Source organism: Lontra canadensis, unplaced genomic scaffold (genome assembly GCF_010015895.1).
Source record: "Lontra canadensis isolate GAN:19392208 unplaced genomic scaffold, GSC_riverotter_1.0 scaffold25, whole genome shotgun sequence".
In the NCBI taxonomy this organism is placed as follows: Eukaryota; Metazoa; Chordata; class Mammalia; order Carnivora; family Mustelidae; genus Lontra; species Lontra canadensis.
The window spans coordinates 5089891-5109021 of NW_022631019.1; the positions used below are offsets into that span (position 1 = coordinate 5089891).

General features: G+C 46.9%; 1 protein-coding gene across 3 annotated transcripts in view; it reads left to right on the forward strand.

Moving 5' to 3' along the window:
- Nucleotides 1-1557: 1557 nt before the first annotated feature.
- PER3 (period circadian regulator 3) overlaps nucleotides 1558-19131 on the forward strand; it is a 55835-nt gene continuing 38261 nt past the window's right edge. Inside the window, exons 1-10 of one of the 3 annotated variants that reach the window (XM_032863308.1) lie at nucleotides 1558-1604; nucleotides 1878-2265; nucleotides 2717-2862; nucleotides 4418-4533; nucleotides 5723-5924; nucleotides 10072-10120; nucleotides 13421-13563; nucleotides 14623-14701; nucleotides 16232-16338; nucleotides 16603-16759. In XM_032863308.1, the coding sequence (XP_032719199.1) occupies nucleotides 2087-2265; nucleotides 2717-2862; nucleotides 4418-4533; nucleotides 5723-5924; nucleotides 10072-10120; nucleotides 13421-13563; nucleotides 14623-14701; nucleotides 16232-16338; nucleotides 16603-16759 (1178 nt within the window). In that variant the 5' untranslated portion in view covers nucleotides 1558-1604; nucleotides 1878-2086. Of the gene's footprint in view, nucleotides 1605-1765; nucleotides 2266-2716; nucleotides 2863-4417; nucleotides 4534-5722; nucleotides 5925-10071; nucleotides 10121-13420; nucleotides 13564-14622; nucleotides 14702-16231; nucleotides 16339-16602; nucleotides 16760-19131 lie in introns of those variants that run through there. The other 2 variants (XM_032863311.1, XM_032863309.1) reach the window with 2 other exon arrangements.

Consider the following 19131-nt stretch of genomic DNA (forward strand, 5'->3'; position numbering starts at 1 on the left):
TTTAGAAGAAAACCCAAATCGCGTTCCCTAATTATAATCTGGCCCTTCCTGACTTCCTGATTGCCTCTCACACCATTCCTCCTCCCTCTGGGAATTCTCCAAAGTAGATGTTCTTTCTGTTCCTGAACAACACACCTGCTCTGCCAGAGCCTCTGCAGGTGTCTTCTACCCCCTCCCTTTGGGCCACCCGCACCCCCACCACACACACACTCAGGTTTCAGTTCGCCCAGTCCCAGAGGCTTCCCCGATCACCAAGTTAACGTGTCTGTTGCGTCCTTCACCCTCCACCCTCTCCCAGCTGCATTTCGTCTTCGTTTCACATTCCACCCAGCCTATCCACTTGCTTGTGTCTTCCGTCTTCATAAAAGGTAGACTTCCTGAATGGCAGGGACCTTCGCCACCACTCTTTCTCGGGGACCACAGTCATCCCGGCCCAGATCATCTGCTCAGTAAGTGTCTGTTGAACGAACGCAGAACGCAGTGCGACAAAACGAGAGGAGAGGGACATCTGCGTCATTTGGAAAAAGGAGGTGGTTTATCCAATACATGACATGAACAACTGGCACACTTCACTTACCCCTTTTCTATACAATTCCTTTCATTTTTCCAAAAACTACTGAACATTTTTCATGTACCCGACACTGGAAAGGGGCGGAGCTCCGCACTTCGGAGGAGTCGACACACAATCTAAAAAACTTTCAGACTTGATATTTTTACAAAGGGCTTGGCTACACCTTCCTTTTCTGAGACGGCGTCTCTTAACATACACTCGTCTTCCCCCAGCTGCCAAATCAACCTGTAACTTCAGGGACCAGGGAAATGTTCGGAGTCCGCCGTCAAAATTCCGTTTCTGAAACAGGGCTTTGATCTTCCCGGGACTTCTCCGGGGTCGACACCTCAGAGCCCCCGGAGCTGGCGGGCGCGAAGCACCAAGGTTGAGAGCAAGATGCAAAAAGGGAGCCCGAGAAGGTGCAGACCAGGCGCTCGGACATCCAGCCCTTCTTCCCGCGGCCGGGCCTGGCGCGACCGCGCCCCAGGCCGTCCCCCCCTAACCCGGCCAACCCCGCCAACCCGGCCACCAGAGCGCCCGGCCGCCTGATCTCCGGCCCCTCACGTGGGGGCCGGCCAACCCCGCTCGGGTCCCGCCCCCTCGTGATTGGCGGCGCGAGCGCCCTATCCCTGCCGCGTTGGCTCCGGCCTCCTGGTGGTCCCGTTCCCTCCCGAATGGGGCGGAGCACTCGACTAGCGCGGCCTGAGCTCCAGCCCCCTCTGGGCCCCTCCGCCCCCCGCCTACGTCCCCGCCTGCCGGGATTGGCCGAGCACCGCCCTTCGTCCGACCCCCGGCGTTATGTAACTCGTTTCCCGGCCTTCTCCCCGCCCACTCGCCTCGGGTTATGTAACCGGGGCGCCCGGCGCGGGCTCCGCCCTCGAACCAATAGGGGCGCGCAGAGCCGGCCGCGGCAGCCAATCGCGCGGCTCGGGGCGGGGCCGCGTCACGTGGCGCACGGGGGGCGCGGCGCCGGCGGCCGCCCGCACGCGGCGGGCCTCGGGAGTGCTCGCTGCCCGGCGGTGCCCGGTGGGGTGAGCGGAGGCGGCGGCAGCTGGTGAGTACTCTGCTGGGGCGGGGAGATCTCCCCGAGTCCGCCCTCCGTTCTGGGGCCGGGGGAACCTGGGGCTCCTGAACTTGGCGCTGGAAGTTCCGCACTCCCGGGTCGTTTTTGGACGCACGTCGCGGGTGGGGAGCTGCGGGTGGGCAGGCCGGCGAATGCGGGAGTCTGGCGGGGGGCGGGGTTGTCACAGCCCGGCGTCCGCAGCATATCGCCCGTGTCACTGGACACCTGACCCCTCAGTCACGTCCCCCCCGCCCGCGCCCCCAGGCTGCCCCCGTGAGCAGAGCCATCCGAGACTGCATGGAGATCCTGCATAGGAAACCGGCCAGGTGACCAGGGACCCGTATCCGCCGGCTCCTGATGACCAGTCATTTTCACTAAGGCAATGGCGTGGTCCAAAATGAGAAATAAATTCCTATCGCTGACTGCAAGGTGAAAAGGAAGCAGGCGACAGACCGAGGGCTGCTGAGCAGAAGATGGACCCCTGTGAAGACCTGGAAAGGTCCAGCCTTAAATGTCTGGACTCCAGGGGGACTGAGCCTCTGGAACTTGAAAGAGCGCAGGCCCGGGCCTCGGAGGCCTTGGGGAGAGGACAGGAGGAGATGTGGAGCCAGAAGTTCCAACTGCAGAGCCCACAGGTGGAGAGCAGCAACAGGTGACACGGTCTATCTGTTTGTTGTTCTTCCAGGGCAGTACAGGAACAGGGGGGCTTAAATCGATCTATCTTTTTGTTTGTAAGCCCAGGAGAAAGTTCAGGGGGATCCTCAGACAATGGAATGAAAAGCTCTGGGAAACTGTGAGGAAGTACCAAAGAGTGCCGGAAGTTTGGAAACAGTGGTTAAGGATTTATCTGAGCGGGGGAGCTGGAGGAGGGATGAGAAAAAATGGGAAAAAAGGAAGATGTTTGATGTTTACCAGTTTCTTTGGCCAGGATCCCCCACCTTCCAAAGGGGAAAATAAACCTGGGAACAAAATGAGATGACTTGTGGGGAGCACTTAGAAAGTTGCTTGGCACGTTTGATAAACGCGGGCTGCTCTTTTTTTGAATTTTAATTTTAATTGAATGTGAATTGATAGGGTGGTTCTTTTTTTGTTTTGTCTTACAGTGAACAGCAAGATCGAAATAGAGTTTCTGAAGAACTTGTAATGGTTGTGCAAGAAATGAAAAAATACTTCCCATCAGGGAGACACAGTAAGCCAAGCACTGTCGATGCCCTCAACTATGCCCTTCGCTGCGTGCACAGAGTACAAGGTAAATGAGTGGGAGAAAAAGTACAGTCCTGGGAGTACATCATTTTGTTCGTAAACGTGGGCCAAGCCGGAAGAGCTGTCAGTTTGGTTCTGATCCCTGAAATGTTTTGAGCGTTTGAGGTGCTTGATGTGAGATGAGCAAATCCACATAGATTGTGTTCATGTCTTGGTTTGGCAAATTAGGAACATCAGGAGAACCTTTTTTGTGTCATAGTTTAGGAACTGTTGTTGAGCGACTCTGCCATGTTTTGATTATTTGCTTTAGGAGAGTAGAGTTTAGCACATTTTAAAGCTTGCTTTTTAAAGGATCATGGTTTTCTCAGAGTATTGGGGAAAAAACACATTTGGGAAATACAGCTTGCCTTTCCGTGTCATCCACATACTGTTACAACGCATTCATGGTATGTCAGGAATTTGCCAAATTAATTTTTTTTTATTAACATGTAATGTATTATTAGCCTCAGGGGTACAGGTCTGTGAATTGCCAGGTTTACACACTTCACTCACCATATCATATACCCTCCCCCATGTCCATCACCCAACCACCCTCTGCCTACCTGCCCCCCGGCAACCCTCAGTTTGTTTTGTGAGATTAAGGGTCTCTTATGGTTTGTCTCCCTCCCGATCCTATCTTGTTTTGTTTTTTTCCTTCCCTACCCCCCAAGCCCCCCACGTTTCCTCTCTACTTCCTCATATCAGGGAGATCATATGATAATTGTCTTTCTCTGATTGACTTATTTTGCTCAGCGTAATACCCTCTAGTTCTATCCACGTCATTGCATTTCTTTTGATGGCTGCATAGTATTCCATTGTATTTATATACCACATCTTTTTTATCCATTCATCCGTTGATGAACACCTAGGTTCCTTCCATAGTTTGGCTATTGTGGACATTGCTGCTATAAACACTGGGGTGCACGTGCCCCTTCGGATCGCTACATTTGTATCTTTAGGGTAAATACCCAGTAATGCGATTGCTGGATTGCTGGGTCGTAGGATACCCCTATTTCCAACTTTTTGAGGACCCTCCATGCTGTTTTCCAGAGTGGCTGCACCAGCTTGCATTCCTACTGACAGTGTAGGAGGGTTCCCCTTTCTCCGCATCCTCGCCAGGGAATTTGCCAAATTAAAAATGAACCGCTGCGAGCACCTTTCCCTTACTATCTCTGACCTTTCTTTTTCAGGGATTTAACAAGGCACACATTTTCTTTAGCTAGCTCACCTCTGTGACGTCATGTATGACACACAGGTCCTGAATACAAAAGTAGTATTTCTGCCATAAACACGCCACGTGCATGTATTTGGAATTTGGGGTTTTCATACCTTATATGGAGCTTGCTCCTTGTGACACAGAACATCAGAAAGTCCTAAACTCCAGAGGCTCGACGTTGGTACAACTGTCAGTGTTTTAGGTGAAAGATGATGATGTGGTTTTGAGGCAGATACGCCGAGGTGTCCTCATCCTAAAAAACAACCCGACTTCAAGGGTGGTAAAAATGATCTCCTTAAGCTATCGCCGTCACTGGACTACCTATTTATTTTCCTGTGTTTCTTAGCAAACAGTGGGTTTTTCCAGACCCTCAGTCAGAGTGGAGCACCTCAAGCAGCTGCGACCACCTACAGTCTTGAGGAGCTGGGCACGGCTGCCTCGGGGTACCCTTCCAAAAACACAGTAAGAATCCGCACATTTTGCCATATCAGCCTGTGTGGTTTTTCCTAACTTTATCTAGACGTAGATCTTGAAACCTAATATGTTGGAGCTTCAGTAACCGTGATGTGAGGCAAACAACAGAGACTGCCCAGGAGGCGTCCTGTACTCAGTTTCTGCTGCCCTCGTGAGAGCGCAGATGTAAACTCAGGCGGCGGCCCGGGGGTGGTGGTCTGCTGGGCTCCCCTCACCAGCCGCCCCTGCCTCCTGAGCACCTCTGCGATCTCTCGACCAAAAATAAAAAAATAAAAAATAAACTGCAGCGTAACCGCTCTCATTTTATTCTAATTTCTGAATTGTTAATTTGTATTTATATCATTCTTAGTTCCAATACCTACTCCTTCAAGTTGTAACAGCTGGATTTTATAGAACCAGCTGAGTTGAGATGCTGTCATTTTTCTGTAAAATTGGGCAAGAGACATGTCGTGTATCTTTTTTGAATCATGTTGGCAGAATCATTCAGCCTCATGCCTCGTTGTTGGGATGGGCATGGCTTGGTTTCATGTTTAGACCTCAGACGTAGAGATCTTGTAATGTCAGAACGAGAGCGCTCCCTGAGATCACAGTAGTGTTTGTTTCACTGACTGCGGTGTTTATGGGACTCTGGTGGGTGTGGTGGAGTTGGAAGAAACAAGGAAAAGTTTAAGAAAACATTTTCCCTTAAGGTCTTTAAGATAAAACTTAGAAGGATGTGCCAATGGTAGGGGACAGGAACAGTGGTCAATTTGTAAATGTCACTGCGGTCTCATGGAACAAATGGGAGACATGATTCTTACGTAGCGAGGCGTGTCCAAGACAGTGTCTTGAAGGAGGTGGCTCTTGAGCGTGGTCTTGAAGCCTAGAATTACGCATTGGTCAAGAGAAGACAGTCCCGTCAGTGTGAAAATGAGGAGGCATCAGAAGTGGTTAAGCCGTATGCACATTTAGTCGATGTAGGATGAACTGGTACATTGTCTGGTATAGAAATCAGACCTTCAGAAGATCAAATGTGGGTTTTTCGAAGACCATTAAGGCATATATTGGAGAATCGCGCTGGCTTTTCAGGATATGTGCCTGTGTTGATGACATTAGGAGTCTAGAAGAAATTGACCTTTCAGGGAATATTGTTCACATGTGTCTCAATATTTGCGTTTATTTTAAATGTTTTTCCTAGGGTACCTTTGTGGCAGTTTTTTCCTTTCTGTCTGGAAGGTTAGTGCACATTTCTGAACAAGCTGCTTCAATCCTGAATTGTAAGAAAGATTTCTTGGAGTCATCTCACTTCGTGGAACTGCTCGCTCCCCAAGATGTGAGGGTTTTCTGTGCACACACTGCCCACGCTCACCTCCCCCTCTGGAACAGCTGGACCCAAAGAGGTAATGGGACCCAGGCTCAGATGTTTACCTTGCCTCAGCACGATCAGTTTCATTCTTTCAGAGAGACAACCAAAATTAACATATTGTTTTAGACCTGCACACTATATGGTTTTTATTTCTTTATGTAAAAAATTGAAATGTGGGGCTCCTGCCTGGCTCAGTTGGTGGAATGTGCAACTCTTGACCTTGAGGTCATGAGTTCGAGCCCCACATTGGGTGGACTACTAAAATAAAATTTTTTAAAAAAACAAAGGCGCGTAAATGAATAAATAAAAAGTCAGACTGTTAGAAACAACATTTTAAATCCTCTAATAACAAAATTCCAATTAATACACTTTGACTTCGTGAAGTTAATTTTATAGGTTCCATATCATAAATACGTTTTTTTTTTTTAATATGGTTTGACTGCCTGCATCCCATATAGCAGTCTCACTGTTAGAAGGATTCTGTTTTCTCTAAGTTAATAAAATTAAACGTTTTCCTTCTCACATTGACTTCATTATTTCTTTGCTTGGCTTTGGAGAGAAACTTCTCATGATTAGCTCCCCTTCCAGTTTTGCTTCTCCCCAAAAGTTCATGAATCTCATTACTTTTTCTTCTGAAATAGTTATTTCCCTGAACTGGGAATGCCTAGTCCTGGTTTGCTTTGTGACTTGCAGTCCTGTGTGATTCTGTAAATAATTATTTCTTTTTAAAGTCACCCTTTATTATTTCATATTCTTTGTGATATTAGTATATTAGTAATTAGAATATTAGATCAACCTTTTTCTTTTGATTCCAAGCCCTTTTCTTTAGCTTTTTTAAAATTTAAATTTGTTTATTATAGTAAAAAAAAAAAAGTATATATCCAAAATGTACCATCTTAACCATTTTTAAGTATACGGTTCAGTAGTGTTAGACATTGGCACGGATGTGAAACACCTCTCCAGAACGTTCTCATTTTGCAATCTAGGGCCCCATGCCCATTCCAGCTTTCTAGTGCAGGCCGTGTCCCGTGGGAACAGACGCTCCTTTCTCCGTGGCAGAACTTTGGCCCCGTCTTTTGGGCGTAGCTCATGGTCATTTCAAAATGCACACCTGTCTTCCTTGCTTGTTTCCAACTCTTTCCTGTTCCCCTAAGACAAGGTTGATTTCATTTCTCTTCCTCTTTCTTGAGCATGTATTTTCAACTTCTAATTGTCCATTTTTGTTTGTCTGCTTTTATCCATCCTTCCTCCCCTCCACCGCCATTTATCCTGCCGGCGCTGGGGGCCGGGAGCTGTTCAGGTGCCAAGACGGCCCCAGGCGCCCCGCCCCCCACCTTCCCTCCACCGTCAGTGCCCCCTGGGGTCTCTGTCTGCTCCTTTCAGCCGTGTTATCTTTGCAAGTTATTGCCGTGATATCTCCCCAACACGTAAAAAGGTAACATATTCTGAAGTTGCTGTTTTGGGAACCTGAATTTTGGCTTTCTCCTTAAAGAGCTGGTGGTGCTCCTGGCGACCCCCTGCACTGGGCTTGGCCTCGCACACCTCCGTGATTCCGGCTCTTCTTGAGCCGTTTCTGGGCTGGGCCCCTGCTGCCTCCTTCTGCACTTCCTCTGAGCTCCTGGAGCGTGAAGGGGACATAGGAAGCTGGGAACTCAGCAGATGTCAGCCTTTGGCCTGGTGTCAGAGGATGTTTCGACTTTGGCTCGTACAGACCTCCCGGAAAGCTCTGACCGCTATTCTGTAGAGCGCACGTCTGAAAATAAGGATTCGCCCCCGCAGCCGAGGTGTGGAACTGAGAAGGGACTCGCATCCACTGTTTGAGATCCCATAGTCTGGCTCTCGGTCCTGCACAACTCCTAGAGACTGCAGTGCCTGCTGTCCTTACACAGAGTACACTCAAGTCTCCCTTCTGGTAGAGTAGCTAGCTGTATTTCCTATGTGCAAAGAATTTTAAGCAAGGAAATCGGAAGACCTGAGTTTTAAATTGAGTTTTGTCCCTTCTGGAACCAAGGAGGCCATGTAGCTTCTCACTATAAAATCGTCGTGTCCCACCAGCCCGCTAACACACAGTCACTGAGAGAAGAAAGCACGCTGGCAGTTGGAGCACTTGAGGTATCTGGAATGTTCTGCAACACAAGGGCTCCTCTTCATTGCTGCCATTCTGTAGAATGGTTACTGTTTGCCAGGGCCTTTCTTCATGTTTCACTGGATTGACTAATTCAATCTTCACAAAAACCTTAGGAGCAATAGACCCCATCACTGTCCCCAGTTGACGGATAAGGTAACTGTGTTAGTTTGGGTCTCCTGAGCAGCAGACGCCAAGATGGGTTTAGCTGTGTAAGTGACATGCTGCAGGGGGTGGGTGATGGAGGGGAGCCCATGGTGCATGCCTGACACTGGTGGAAGGAGCGGGAACCGGGGGACCGGGGAGGAGGCGGCTTGGCCTGCCACACGGCTCACAGGACTACTTCGCCAGGCAGTCAAAGGGAAGTCCCAGCCACGGTCACACACCAGAGGAGCCCAGAATCTCCATGGAATGGTCCTGTCTCAGTACCGCTCCGTGTGTGGGCCCTGGGTGAGAACAGCCACCAAATGTGGGGCCCTGAGATAGCAGCTGTGGCCTGCGGTCAGTGATGTCCCCTGAAGCCGGGAGCCACGCCCTTTCTCCGTCTCTCTGATCCTGAGGCACAGAGCTAAGGGACTCCTCCGAGGTCGCGCTACCGGCAGGTGCGGAGCGGGATTTCACCCTGCCAGTGTGAGTCAGGGCCCTTGCTGGGATCCGCTGCCCCTCCGGACCACGTCAGTCCCTGCGGTGGGAACCATCAAACAGGACATCTGCGGCCACACGAAGGTGGGCATTTGAAAACGACACCAAGGAATGGGTCCTGTTTATAAAAATCATCTCAAAAAGTTAATATTTTTGAGACATCCTTATCTTGCCATCAGCCCTCCGCAAGCTTCTCTGAGCCTTTCCTGGGGTGGTTTCGATGTTAGCGCCCGTTGGGTGGCTCGGAGCCATGAGTTCGGTGAGCTGACCTTGTCAGCTCGGTTCCTCCTCACAGACGAGCCGTAAGAACAGTCTTCTGGTTTCAGAATTCCAGGACTGTGACTTCCATAGTGTTCTGAATTCTGAGAGTTGGATCATTGGTGCCTTTGAAACTGGGAGTTTTTGCGATTTGGTTTTTCGGGGGTTTTTTTGTTTGTTTGCTTTTTTAATCAGGTACATTTAACCTGGTCATTCAAAAGTCCATTTTCTGACTCTTCTGTGATCTTCTCCTCAGAAGTGCAAAGACCTGGACCACGTGCCCTGCCTTGGTTCTCCAGAGTTCTCGTTGTTTCTGCTCCTTTGGTATATGCTTATAAAATATCGCCTTGGTTTTAAGCATTTCCTTGGTTCCTGTAACTGAGGCTTTTTCACGCAGTGGGCAAGTGTCCCAAAGATCAATTCAAGGCGCTCTAAGCAGAGGAGAGCTAAATAGTCGATAAACACTTGGGAAAAGGTTCAGCCCCTCGATCAAGGTAAATTAAACATTTCGGAATTACCACTTGTCAAATCAATGAAATTAACACCGAAATCCATAAACCAGCACAAACGTTGGTGTGAGGCTGGTGAGAACGTGTCCTTAGAGACCCTGGTAGTTGGTACGATCTTCTGTAGACCAGGGAGGCACTCCATGGTGAGAGGCCTAAGACGATTGTGTCATTTCTGGGCCCCAACTTCGGGGATTTTGTCCAAGGACAGAAAACAGACATTTCTGTATCCTGTACCTAAACACTGTAAGTGGTCCAAATCAGCAGTTTTTGAGACCTGTGCGGACTATAACTGTGAAATAGAACATGACTACCAAAGTAATTGTGTCCCCAGATCATTACCTTGAGCTCGGAAGGAGGAGCATGGGCAGTTTCAGCAGTTTGATGAGGGAAAGCCCTCAGTCCTACATACATATGCTTGCTGTCTCCCTGAGGGTCACAGCAAGAGTACCAAATCCCCCTGGAAAATACTGGATGTGACTCCATCTCAGAGAGAGGGCAGAAGCCCTGTTTGAATCAAGGGTATCTCCTTTAAAAGAGCAGTTTCTCATTTGTTTGGGGATAATTGGAGTTTGTCTCATGGACAGTGAGCTGCTCTGGCCTGTTGCTCTGGGAGGGGGTGATTAATGCTTTGTCTCTGTTTCCTGCAGCATCTCAGTACGACTCCACTCCGGTGAAGTCCTTTTTCTGCAGGATCCGGTAAGTCTGGGGGCATGTGAGGGGCAGGAACAATGGGTTACACTCTGATTTTGGGGGGCCCTTTTTAGATTCTTTTGTATTCAGCTAGCACTGGGTTCTTGCCACAGAAGTTTGTGTTTTGATTGAGGAGAAGCAGCGTACACTCCAAATGACGAGGTAATAACACAGTCCGGACGAAGAACAGAGAGATCATTCTTAGCCGGGGGTGCTCGCGCGCTCTCGTGCTCTCTCTCATGTTCTCTGTCTCTCTTTCTCACTAGGAATCGCTGGATGATGTTAAGTACACTTTCAAATGCCCATTGTTTGGGGATCTGTTGGTTTTTGTTTGCTTTTTCACTCTTGGTCACACTTAAAATTAATTTTTGAAATTTTACTTGATTAAAAAAAAATTTTTTTTAAGCAATGGGGCTTGAACTTGTGACCTGGTGAGATCAAGAGACACACACTCTACCGACTGAGCCAGCCGGACGCCCCTAACTTCCTAAATTTTAAATAACTAAAGAAAGTAAAATACCTGTGTCTAAGGGAAGGATTTAAAAGGTCCAGATGTAATGAACTGGAAGAAAACTGACCCAAATTTTAATCGTAGTTGGTTTCTGATAGGATTTGTTAGTGATTTTTTTTTTCTTCTGAATTTGCTGTGCTGTGTTCATGTTACTTTTGCAATAAGGAAGTGTGGTTCAGTGACATCACGATTGCCAGCGTGAGTACTGAAGTTACTAAAGGGTCCAGATGTGGAAAACTAAAGAGAACAGTCCTTGTAATGGACCAGTCAGCACTCCGCAGGGTTGGAGCCGTTGAGCTCACAGCGTTCCAGTGCTTGGGGAAGGCTACGCCGGGGAGAGGGCCGCAGGAGGGAGGGCTGTGTTGGCCCGTTCAGTCCTTCACAGAGGAACTGTTAACGAAGACCTTAGAACAGTGCTCACCACAGACTAAGTGCTGTTTGTGTTTATTTGCTAGTAAATATATTTCTTTGCCTTCTCTGAGCCAGGCAAGATCACAGGTGCAAAGTTCTTGCCCTTGTGGACCTTCCATTCTGTGTGTGGAAGGGAGACAGTTAACAAACAGGTACCTGTGTGTGTGTCCGCTGGCGGTAAGTTCCATGTGAAATAGTGAAGGAGAGGGAAGGAGTGGGAATTCTGGGCAGGAGAGAGATTACTAGTGTGTTCAGGGTGGTTAAGGAATGTTCTCTAATAAGAAGCCTGATTGGAGCCAGAGCCTGAAGGTAGTGAGGGAGCAAGCCATACCTCTACCTGAGGGAAGAGTATTCCAGACAAGTGCGAAGGCCCTGGGGCAGAGCATGCTTGGCCTGTGGGGGGAGTAACAAGGAAACTAATATGGCTGGAGAAGAGTGGAAGGAGATGAAGAAACAGGGACCGGACCATAGGGAGCTTTGACTTCCGAAGGGCATGTTTTGTTCAGGTTAATCATTTTTTTGAAAACTTTACTTTTGGAATTTGCAAAATAACATGGAAGTAGGGGAGACAGTACAGTGCACTGGTACAGACTCACCATTCAGCTTCACTGACTTTAATCCACAGCCAGTCTTCTGTCGTATCTGCCACCGCCAGCTCCTCAGCCCACCCTCCCCCTGACGCTGAAGCAGTTCTCAGACCGTGGATCATTTCCTCCATCAGCATTTCAGAATGTGAGCAAAAACAGAAGATGCTCGTTCATCTCTGTGATGCTCAAATGGTCTCGCTTGTGGCCAGCATGAACCCTTTCAGGTTCGCTCCAGTGCCATGTGAGGGTACCCCCAGGGGCGCTGACAGCTGCCTTTGCTCCAGGCACAGTGGCCCAGGTGCCACCTAGATGTGTCCTACCGCACATGTGGAGTCCGTCATTTCTCCCACGATCCCTCCTTCCTTGAGGTGGGAGATGGCATTACCGTCTGGAGACCAACCAGGCTTCACACAGTTTCTGGGAATCCTCAGTGGACAGAGACAGGCCAGTTGCATTTTTTAGAGGGATGCGACCTGGCCTAAGAGGGCCTCGTCGGGCGCTGCTCTGGAGAAGGGGCAGGGATGAGGGGCAGGAGGGAGGGCCGGGGAGAGAAGGGCTGTCACTGGGCAGTGGCAGCAGGAAGACACAGACATACCTTGGGGATTCCAGATATCTTTGTTCGGGAGAGCTGTTGGAGTTCATTAATGGACCAGTTTTGGGTGTGAAAGGAAAGAGCCGCTTCCTGGAGCGAGGAGGGGAAGAGTCCGGCGCCTGGTTTTAGACAAGTTGATTGGCCTTGTCTGGTGGAACTTGAACTCTGTGGTGTTGACGGAGGAGCATCGGTAGGTGGGTGTGGCGTTCAGGGAGAAGTCCGGGCTGGAGACAGGTACTCGGTTCGTCAGCGCACACAGAGCGTGCAGAAGCCAGGATGGGATGAGCCTGGGAGATGCAGGCCCAGGAACAGGTGGGAGACACAGGACAGCTGGTGGGTCAGGGTCAGGGTCAGGCTGCTCTTTTCTCAAACGGAAGCAGGGACACGATTGGGAGCAGAGGCACCAGGGTCTGTGGAGAGGCAAGGAAGCGAGGTGGGGGTGGGGGGAGTACAGGGCACACGGAGGTGGAGCTTCTAGCAGCTGAAGACCACCTGATGTGACTTCGGCCAGTGGTGGGAGAGGCGAGGTGTGACCCATAGAAACGGGGGGTGGGGGGGATGGATTCGGTTGTGGGCACGTCGCTACTAAGGGGACCACAGTGTATCCAAGGAGAAATATCCTCTGGGCAGCTGGAGCTATAAAACCGGGTGAAAGGCCGGGAGTCGAGCCGCCCCTGCCCAGCTGGGCCAGGGCTCGGCCAGCACGTTCTAGCCCTGCTTTCCTGATGCCTGCTTCCCCCCCGCACAGGGCCCTGTGCCCATCCAGGTAGTCGTGAAACTATGGGACGAAGTCAGCCCCTTGAGAGAGTGTAGGTAGGGGTGGTGGAGAGCTGGCTTTGGGGGGCATGATCACAGGGAAACCTGATTGCTGTCATGTGGTACTTGGTTGAGGCACGTGAGGTAAGACCAGGAGGTCACATGATTTGGGTCAGAAGAAAAGTCATGGAATGGCTGGTTCCACTTTTAACCCACTAAGCTGGTTCTCCATAACTCCTCTTTTTCATTGGATAAAGAATGAGTATAATTATCCTTGGGCATTGAAAATGTAAACTAACATTTCTTTTTAAAATAAACACATTTAAACATTTTAGATTTGGGTAGGTCTCTTTCAGAAATCACCAAGAAGGCATCTCTCAAGGCCTTGTTTCATGCTGGGCTCCCTGAATGCATCAGGAGAGGTCACTCACCGTCTCTGTGCTTTTCAGGGGAGGCCAGGACACAGAGCAAGAGAAACATTACTGCCCAGTCCGGATTATCCCTTATCTGCTGCATGTACGTAGCTCTGCCCAGCTGGAATCTGAGCCCTGCTGTCTCACCCTGGTGGAGAAGATTCACTCTGGTTATGAAGGTAAGGCAGGAGGGTCTGTTTCTGGATCAAACGTAACCTGACAGCCGTGCAGGTAGGAGCATGTGGAAGCCTGTTGACTGCAGCTGCAGCACCAGAAAAGAGTGCTCGAGGCTTCATGTTGGCCCTGAACTCTTGGGCATTTAGAGCTGATCTGCCCTGGTGTCTCCGTTTCCTGACCCTGACTTCTCCATAGTTGTCTCCTTCAAGGTCAGTGTGGCCTAAGATCTAAGCACAGACTTGGCCACTGATACCTGGTCTGATCCATTCTGTACTGGTGACTGGTGGCCTCTGGCTTCTGCCCTGTGTGAAACGAGAGCATGGAACTTGGGGGCACCTAGGTGGCTCAGTCAGTTACATGCCTGACCCTTGTTTTCAGTTCAGGTCACAATCTTACCAGTCCCGGCATGGAGACGGACTCCATGCCCAGTGGGGAGTCTGTTTGAGATTCCCTCCCTCTGCTTCTCCCCCACACTCACACACAGCCACTCTCTCTCTCAAGTAAATAAATAAATCTTTAAAAAAAAAAAAAGCATGAAAACTTGCACAGTTTCTTATGAGGTCACAAAAATGAATTTGTATTTTTTAAGTATTCTGAAAGGCCTTGAGTGGAAGCTGTAGTTCTGTTCTCTGATGGTAGACTATATTTCCAAATTCATGCATTAATACTGACCGTATGAGTTTTCTGACCCAAATTTAAAATACTGACACCAAATTCATTGTACTTAGTCACACAGCACCACCAAATACCACCAGACCCACCAGGCCTGACCTTTCATTTCTGCCAGCTCGGCCTGCTGGATTGTGATGAGTGATTCCGTGCACACAAACTCGACTTACAATGGACTTCAGTAGCCATTGCATTTTGAGCTAATCAAAATGTAGTTAGTAACGACAAGTATTATATAACATAACCGTAGCCTTGTTTCTTGAAGGCCAGGCCCCCGAGTGAGATTTCTACTGTTTCATATGAGATACTGTTCCCTCTCTAATGTAAGTGGTCAGTTAAGGGCATGACTAATTAAATATTTGCCTTTAGGTGAGTCTTTCTGTTTTTCGTAGCTCCTCGAATCCCAGTGGATAAAAGAATTTTTACCACAACACACACCCCAGGATGTGTCTTTCTTGAAATAGATGAAAGGTAAGTGCTTCTTTAAGCCTGAAAAAAATTTGTTTCTGAAAATAGAAATATGAGAATATTTACATTATGTTTACATACGTCCACATTATGAAACATATGTCCAACCATTTGCAAGTTTGATTTGTTAGCTTGAAGTTTATGTTTCAATGTAAAGATCTTGCATATTCTACTTATACAGTTTGCAAGTTGTATTTGATTTGACAGTAGTCTGCTTTAGGTACGTCAGGAATTGTTGCTCCATGTTACACAGGAGGACAGTGAACCTGGACATGGTACGTGATTGTCCTCAAAGGAGACCAAAACTCTAACTCTGGCCTCTAGCTCCTGTACCAACATGATTTCCATCAGACAAGTGCTTTTCTAAAATACCTTTGGATGAAATGTTTCTCAGTCTGAAGTGAAGGGAGAAACAAAAGGAGAAATAAGAAGTGTTTTTTTTTTTTTTTTGGTAAAGCTAAGTTTACTTAATTTAAAGCATCATCAGTCATTTTGAACTGATGTCTTTTCTACCTTTTTTTGATATTAAAGTGCTCTTAAAGAATCATGATAGCAGATAGTAGTCATTGCTTATTGTTGTTTTTTAATACTTTTATTTGGAAAAAATAAACACTGTTATCCCCTGGTGAGTACCCTCTGTTTCTTCCCACGTTTATTTTTGAATTTACTTATTCGTGAAATCGGAAAATCAGGCACTCAGTGCACCATGGCACACGGAAGTGGAAACCAACAAAGTCAAAACGGTTGGCACAGTTAGGATAGCTTTTCATTTTGATTTTTAAAAAATCTTAACATCTGAAAATAGGTTTATTTAATAATAGGTACCCTGAAACTAAACAGTAATTGATGAAATACTTTGTATCGTGGAATCTGTAGAGAGTAAGAATATTTCGCTGCAGATACCCTGGTAATGGCTTAAATTTATTGCATTAGAAAATGGTTGTGAATTTGGACACACAGAAAACACTCATGGAGTCCATTCTTTCTACGTGACCATGAGAGCTGTGCATTCACTGCCCTCCCGTGAAACTCCATCCTGCACATGTCTTTGTGTTCCTGGCGTCTGTCTGTTTCCACCTTCTGGGAGATACTGTTTCCGCACAGTTTTAATCGTGCTGGATAAATGTGCACCCTGCTTTATTCACTTAACACCATCAGCATTCTTCTGCATTACAATGTGACCTTTGTAAACTTTGTAAATTGGGAGGGGTGTCCGAGACCCCTGTGGAACTTGCTAAAGATACAGATTCCTGGTCTTACCCCAGAAACTGATTTAGTTAACCTGTGGTGAGCCTGTGAATCATTTTCTAGAAAGTTCCATAGGTGACTTCGACACATGTCCAGTGCCCAGCATCTCTTAGATTGTAGAGCCATTTCCCCATGACCCCTTTTATAAATGCTGGAATGATATCTTCTGCATGCCTTTTCTTTTTCATAGGTAGAATTAAGTTAAAAAGTATTGTTGAAAGTGTATAAAGTCTGAAAATTACTTGCTGCATGTAACACGCTGTCTGTGCTCTGTCTCTATCCCAGAGCAGTGCCTTTGCTGGGTTATCTACCTCAGGATCTGATGGGAACATCCGTCTTAGCTTATCTGCACCCAGAAGATCGTTCTCTCATGCTCGCAATACACCAAAAAGGTAAGGACCTGCTTCTTTATAGGAGGAAGTTTTTCTGTTACCACTCCTCTGCTCTAATTTTTCATTTCATTTCGTGTTAGAGCTTCTCATAAGCTCTTTATCACTAGAGCTCAACCTTTAACAAGTGGGCACTGTGTTGAAGCTGCTAAAACTATTTTTTTTCTGTATTGACATCTGAAGAACTTACAAATAAATGCCTAGAAAAAATATTTGCCCTAAATATGCATTCATTAAATTCTAATCTCATGGTATTATCTTCTACAGTCTTGAAGTATGCAGGCCACCCTCCCTTTGAACACTCACCCATCCGATTTTGTACCCAAAATGGAGATTACGTCATTTTGGACTCCAGCTGGTCCAGCTTTGTGAACCCATGGAGCCGGAAGGTGTCTTTCATCATTGGTCGGCATAAAGTTCAAACGTAAGTCAGTCAGTGTTCATGGTTCTGGAAGACCGTTCTTACCAAATCGTATTCTTCCACCCATGACTCCCTTTGACTCGTTGACACATAACTAAATAAGGCACAGATTTTTTTTTTTTTTTTGGTCTGCCAAGGACCTTGAAAGATTTCTACCCCTTTGCCCTCATGATTCCCATATGGAAACAGTCTAAGGAAACAGGCCTAAATATAGAAGAGCTTTATAAAGAAAAGATATATTTTGCACCATGTTCAATCATAATGGCAGACTTAGAGTAGCTTATATGTCAGTCATTAAGCTCTAGACTATTTGTTTGACATGTTGTATTATTGGTCAAAGGAAATTTTTCCAAAGATTATGTAACATGAGAAATATATATCAGATTTAAAAGGCAGCATACAAAATTGTTTATAATGTATGAATATAAATGTGTTCAAATGACACATAAACACTGTGAAGTAGGAAGAAGAAGAAAGGAAATAAAATACAAATTTTGACTCTGTGTAGGGTAATGGAGTGAGGTGTTTTTTGTGTGTGTGTGGTTTTTTTTTTTTTTCTTTTCTGAATTTTAAAGTTCTCTTTAGTGACCATGTAAACCATTTTATATCAGCTTCTGCTGTCAAATTCCACTTATTTGTGTCCATTTTATCAGATCTTTATTTTTAAAAATTAGATGCTTTAGTTTTTCTTTTCCTGACAACATGGCTGACTCTAGCCTCTTTGATCACAGCTACTTGGCCCACCACTCTTGGAGCCTAAAATCGTCCCAGTCCCTTGACTTTTTGGCTTAAAATTAAAATTGACCTGTAAATTTCTCAGCTGGGCCATAGGTTCCCCTGTGGTATCTTTTGGGGTTTGTTTTTTTTTTAGCATGGAAATTGTACTTAACTCTTTAGAATCATGCTAAGGTTGAGAAATCGTGTCTTTTGTGTTTTGTCATACAGCTTTGTGCACATAAGCATAAAACTGAGAACGTAGGTGTACCAGTAAGACTTATTTTGTCGTGTCTTAATAATACATAATACAAGATACCTAGCCATGGTGAGAAATGGTCCCAAGGTCCTCCTATGTCTTTGTGCTTTGGGTTTGGCTTCTCAGTAGAGCAGGTCTAGAACCCTAATGGGAGAAAAGGGCTCCTTGCTGCCCTAACTCAAGAGACCAACTTCTGCTAGAAAACTAATGTAGTAACTAGGATCAGAAATATGACTGCCAAGTCAGTGTTACTCATGTTGGCCACAAAGGACTTTTTTTTTCCAGGTAGGGAAATCTGTAGGGAAAGGAAAATAAAATCAGGTGGTTGCTTAGTAGGACTATAGGAAACCCTAGAGCAAGTATGATTGCTCTCATGAGGTGTCCCCTGGGTGCCATTGGTCTTTATGCCCTCCCCGTCAATGCCAGAGCCATGTCCTAGATGTCCCAATTGTCCTTTCAGTGTGATTACATGATGTATGAAATTAACTGATAAGTACTCACAGTGTTTGCAATTTAAAAAAAAATTATATCAACATTTGCATCTCAATTTCCAGGATGATGTGAGGGAAAAATTTAGAGTCTAGTAAATGTTTATCACTCTTTTTATAATCATCCATTATATTTATACAACTGTTTTTACAAGTACTTATGGGTCACCTGCTATCCCGGGCATTGTGCTAGACCCTGAGACTAAGATGGTAGACCATATAGATATCATCTCCCTTGACCTGGGGCCCACAGTGCAGTGGGAGAGCCCGGACCTAGAAATGGCATGTGTGAATGGAGTTTTGGCAAGTGTGAGGTTGAAATGGGAACAATGAGGGGGTACAGTGAGGGTGTTCAGCGGGGAACCTAGCCACCTCTCTGTGGGAAAGCAGTGATGTGCTATTACCTCTCATCCTCCAGATAATATCCATATACTCGGCGACAGAGTAACTTTTGTAGAGGTCATTTGAGGAGGAGGTTGGGAAGTGGAGAGAAGAACCAGGTTTTCTCCCTGACTCCTCAAGCAGTGTCCTTCCATAGCCAGTGGCCTAGCACTGCATGGCATTTGCCACTTTAGGGTCAAGGCTGCATCTCCACAGCCCGCACATTTATTATCTTGAGTTATGTGATTACTGACTAAAGGTACAACCTGGTTTTGTAGAAAGCTTCACAGACAGGAATAGATCTCACAACACAAAGCAGTTGGTTCTATGTCTGTTCCAGAATTTCATTTGACAAACAAACCAAATGTTTCTGGAATGTATCAAGCTCATAGTGCATAGCCATATTTATCATGGGTCAGATGTAACCTTACCCCCCACTCCCGGCCAAGACTGCGCCTTCACTGATGGATTCATTCTTGTATGTGCCTGGCACAGTTGGAGGAACCAGAGAGGTGAACACAGCAGGCCAGAGA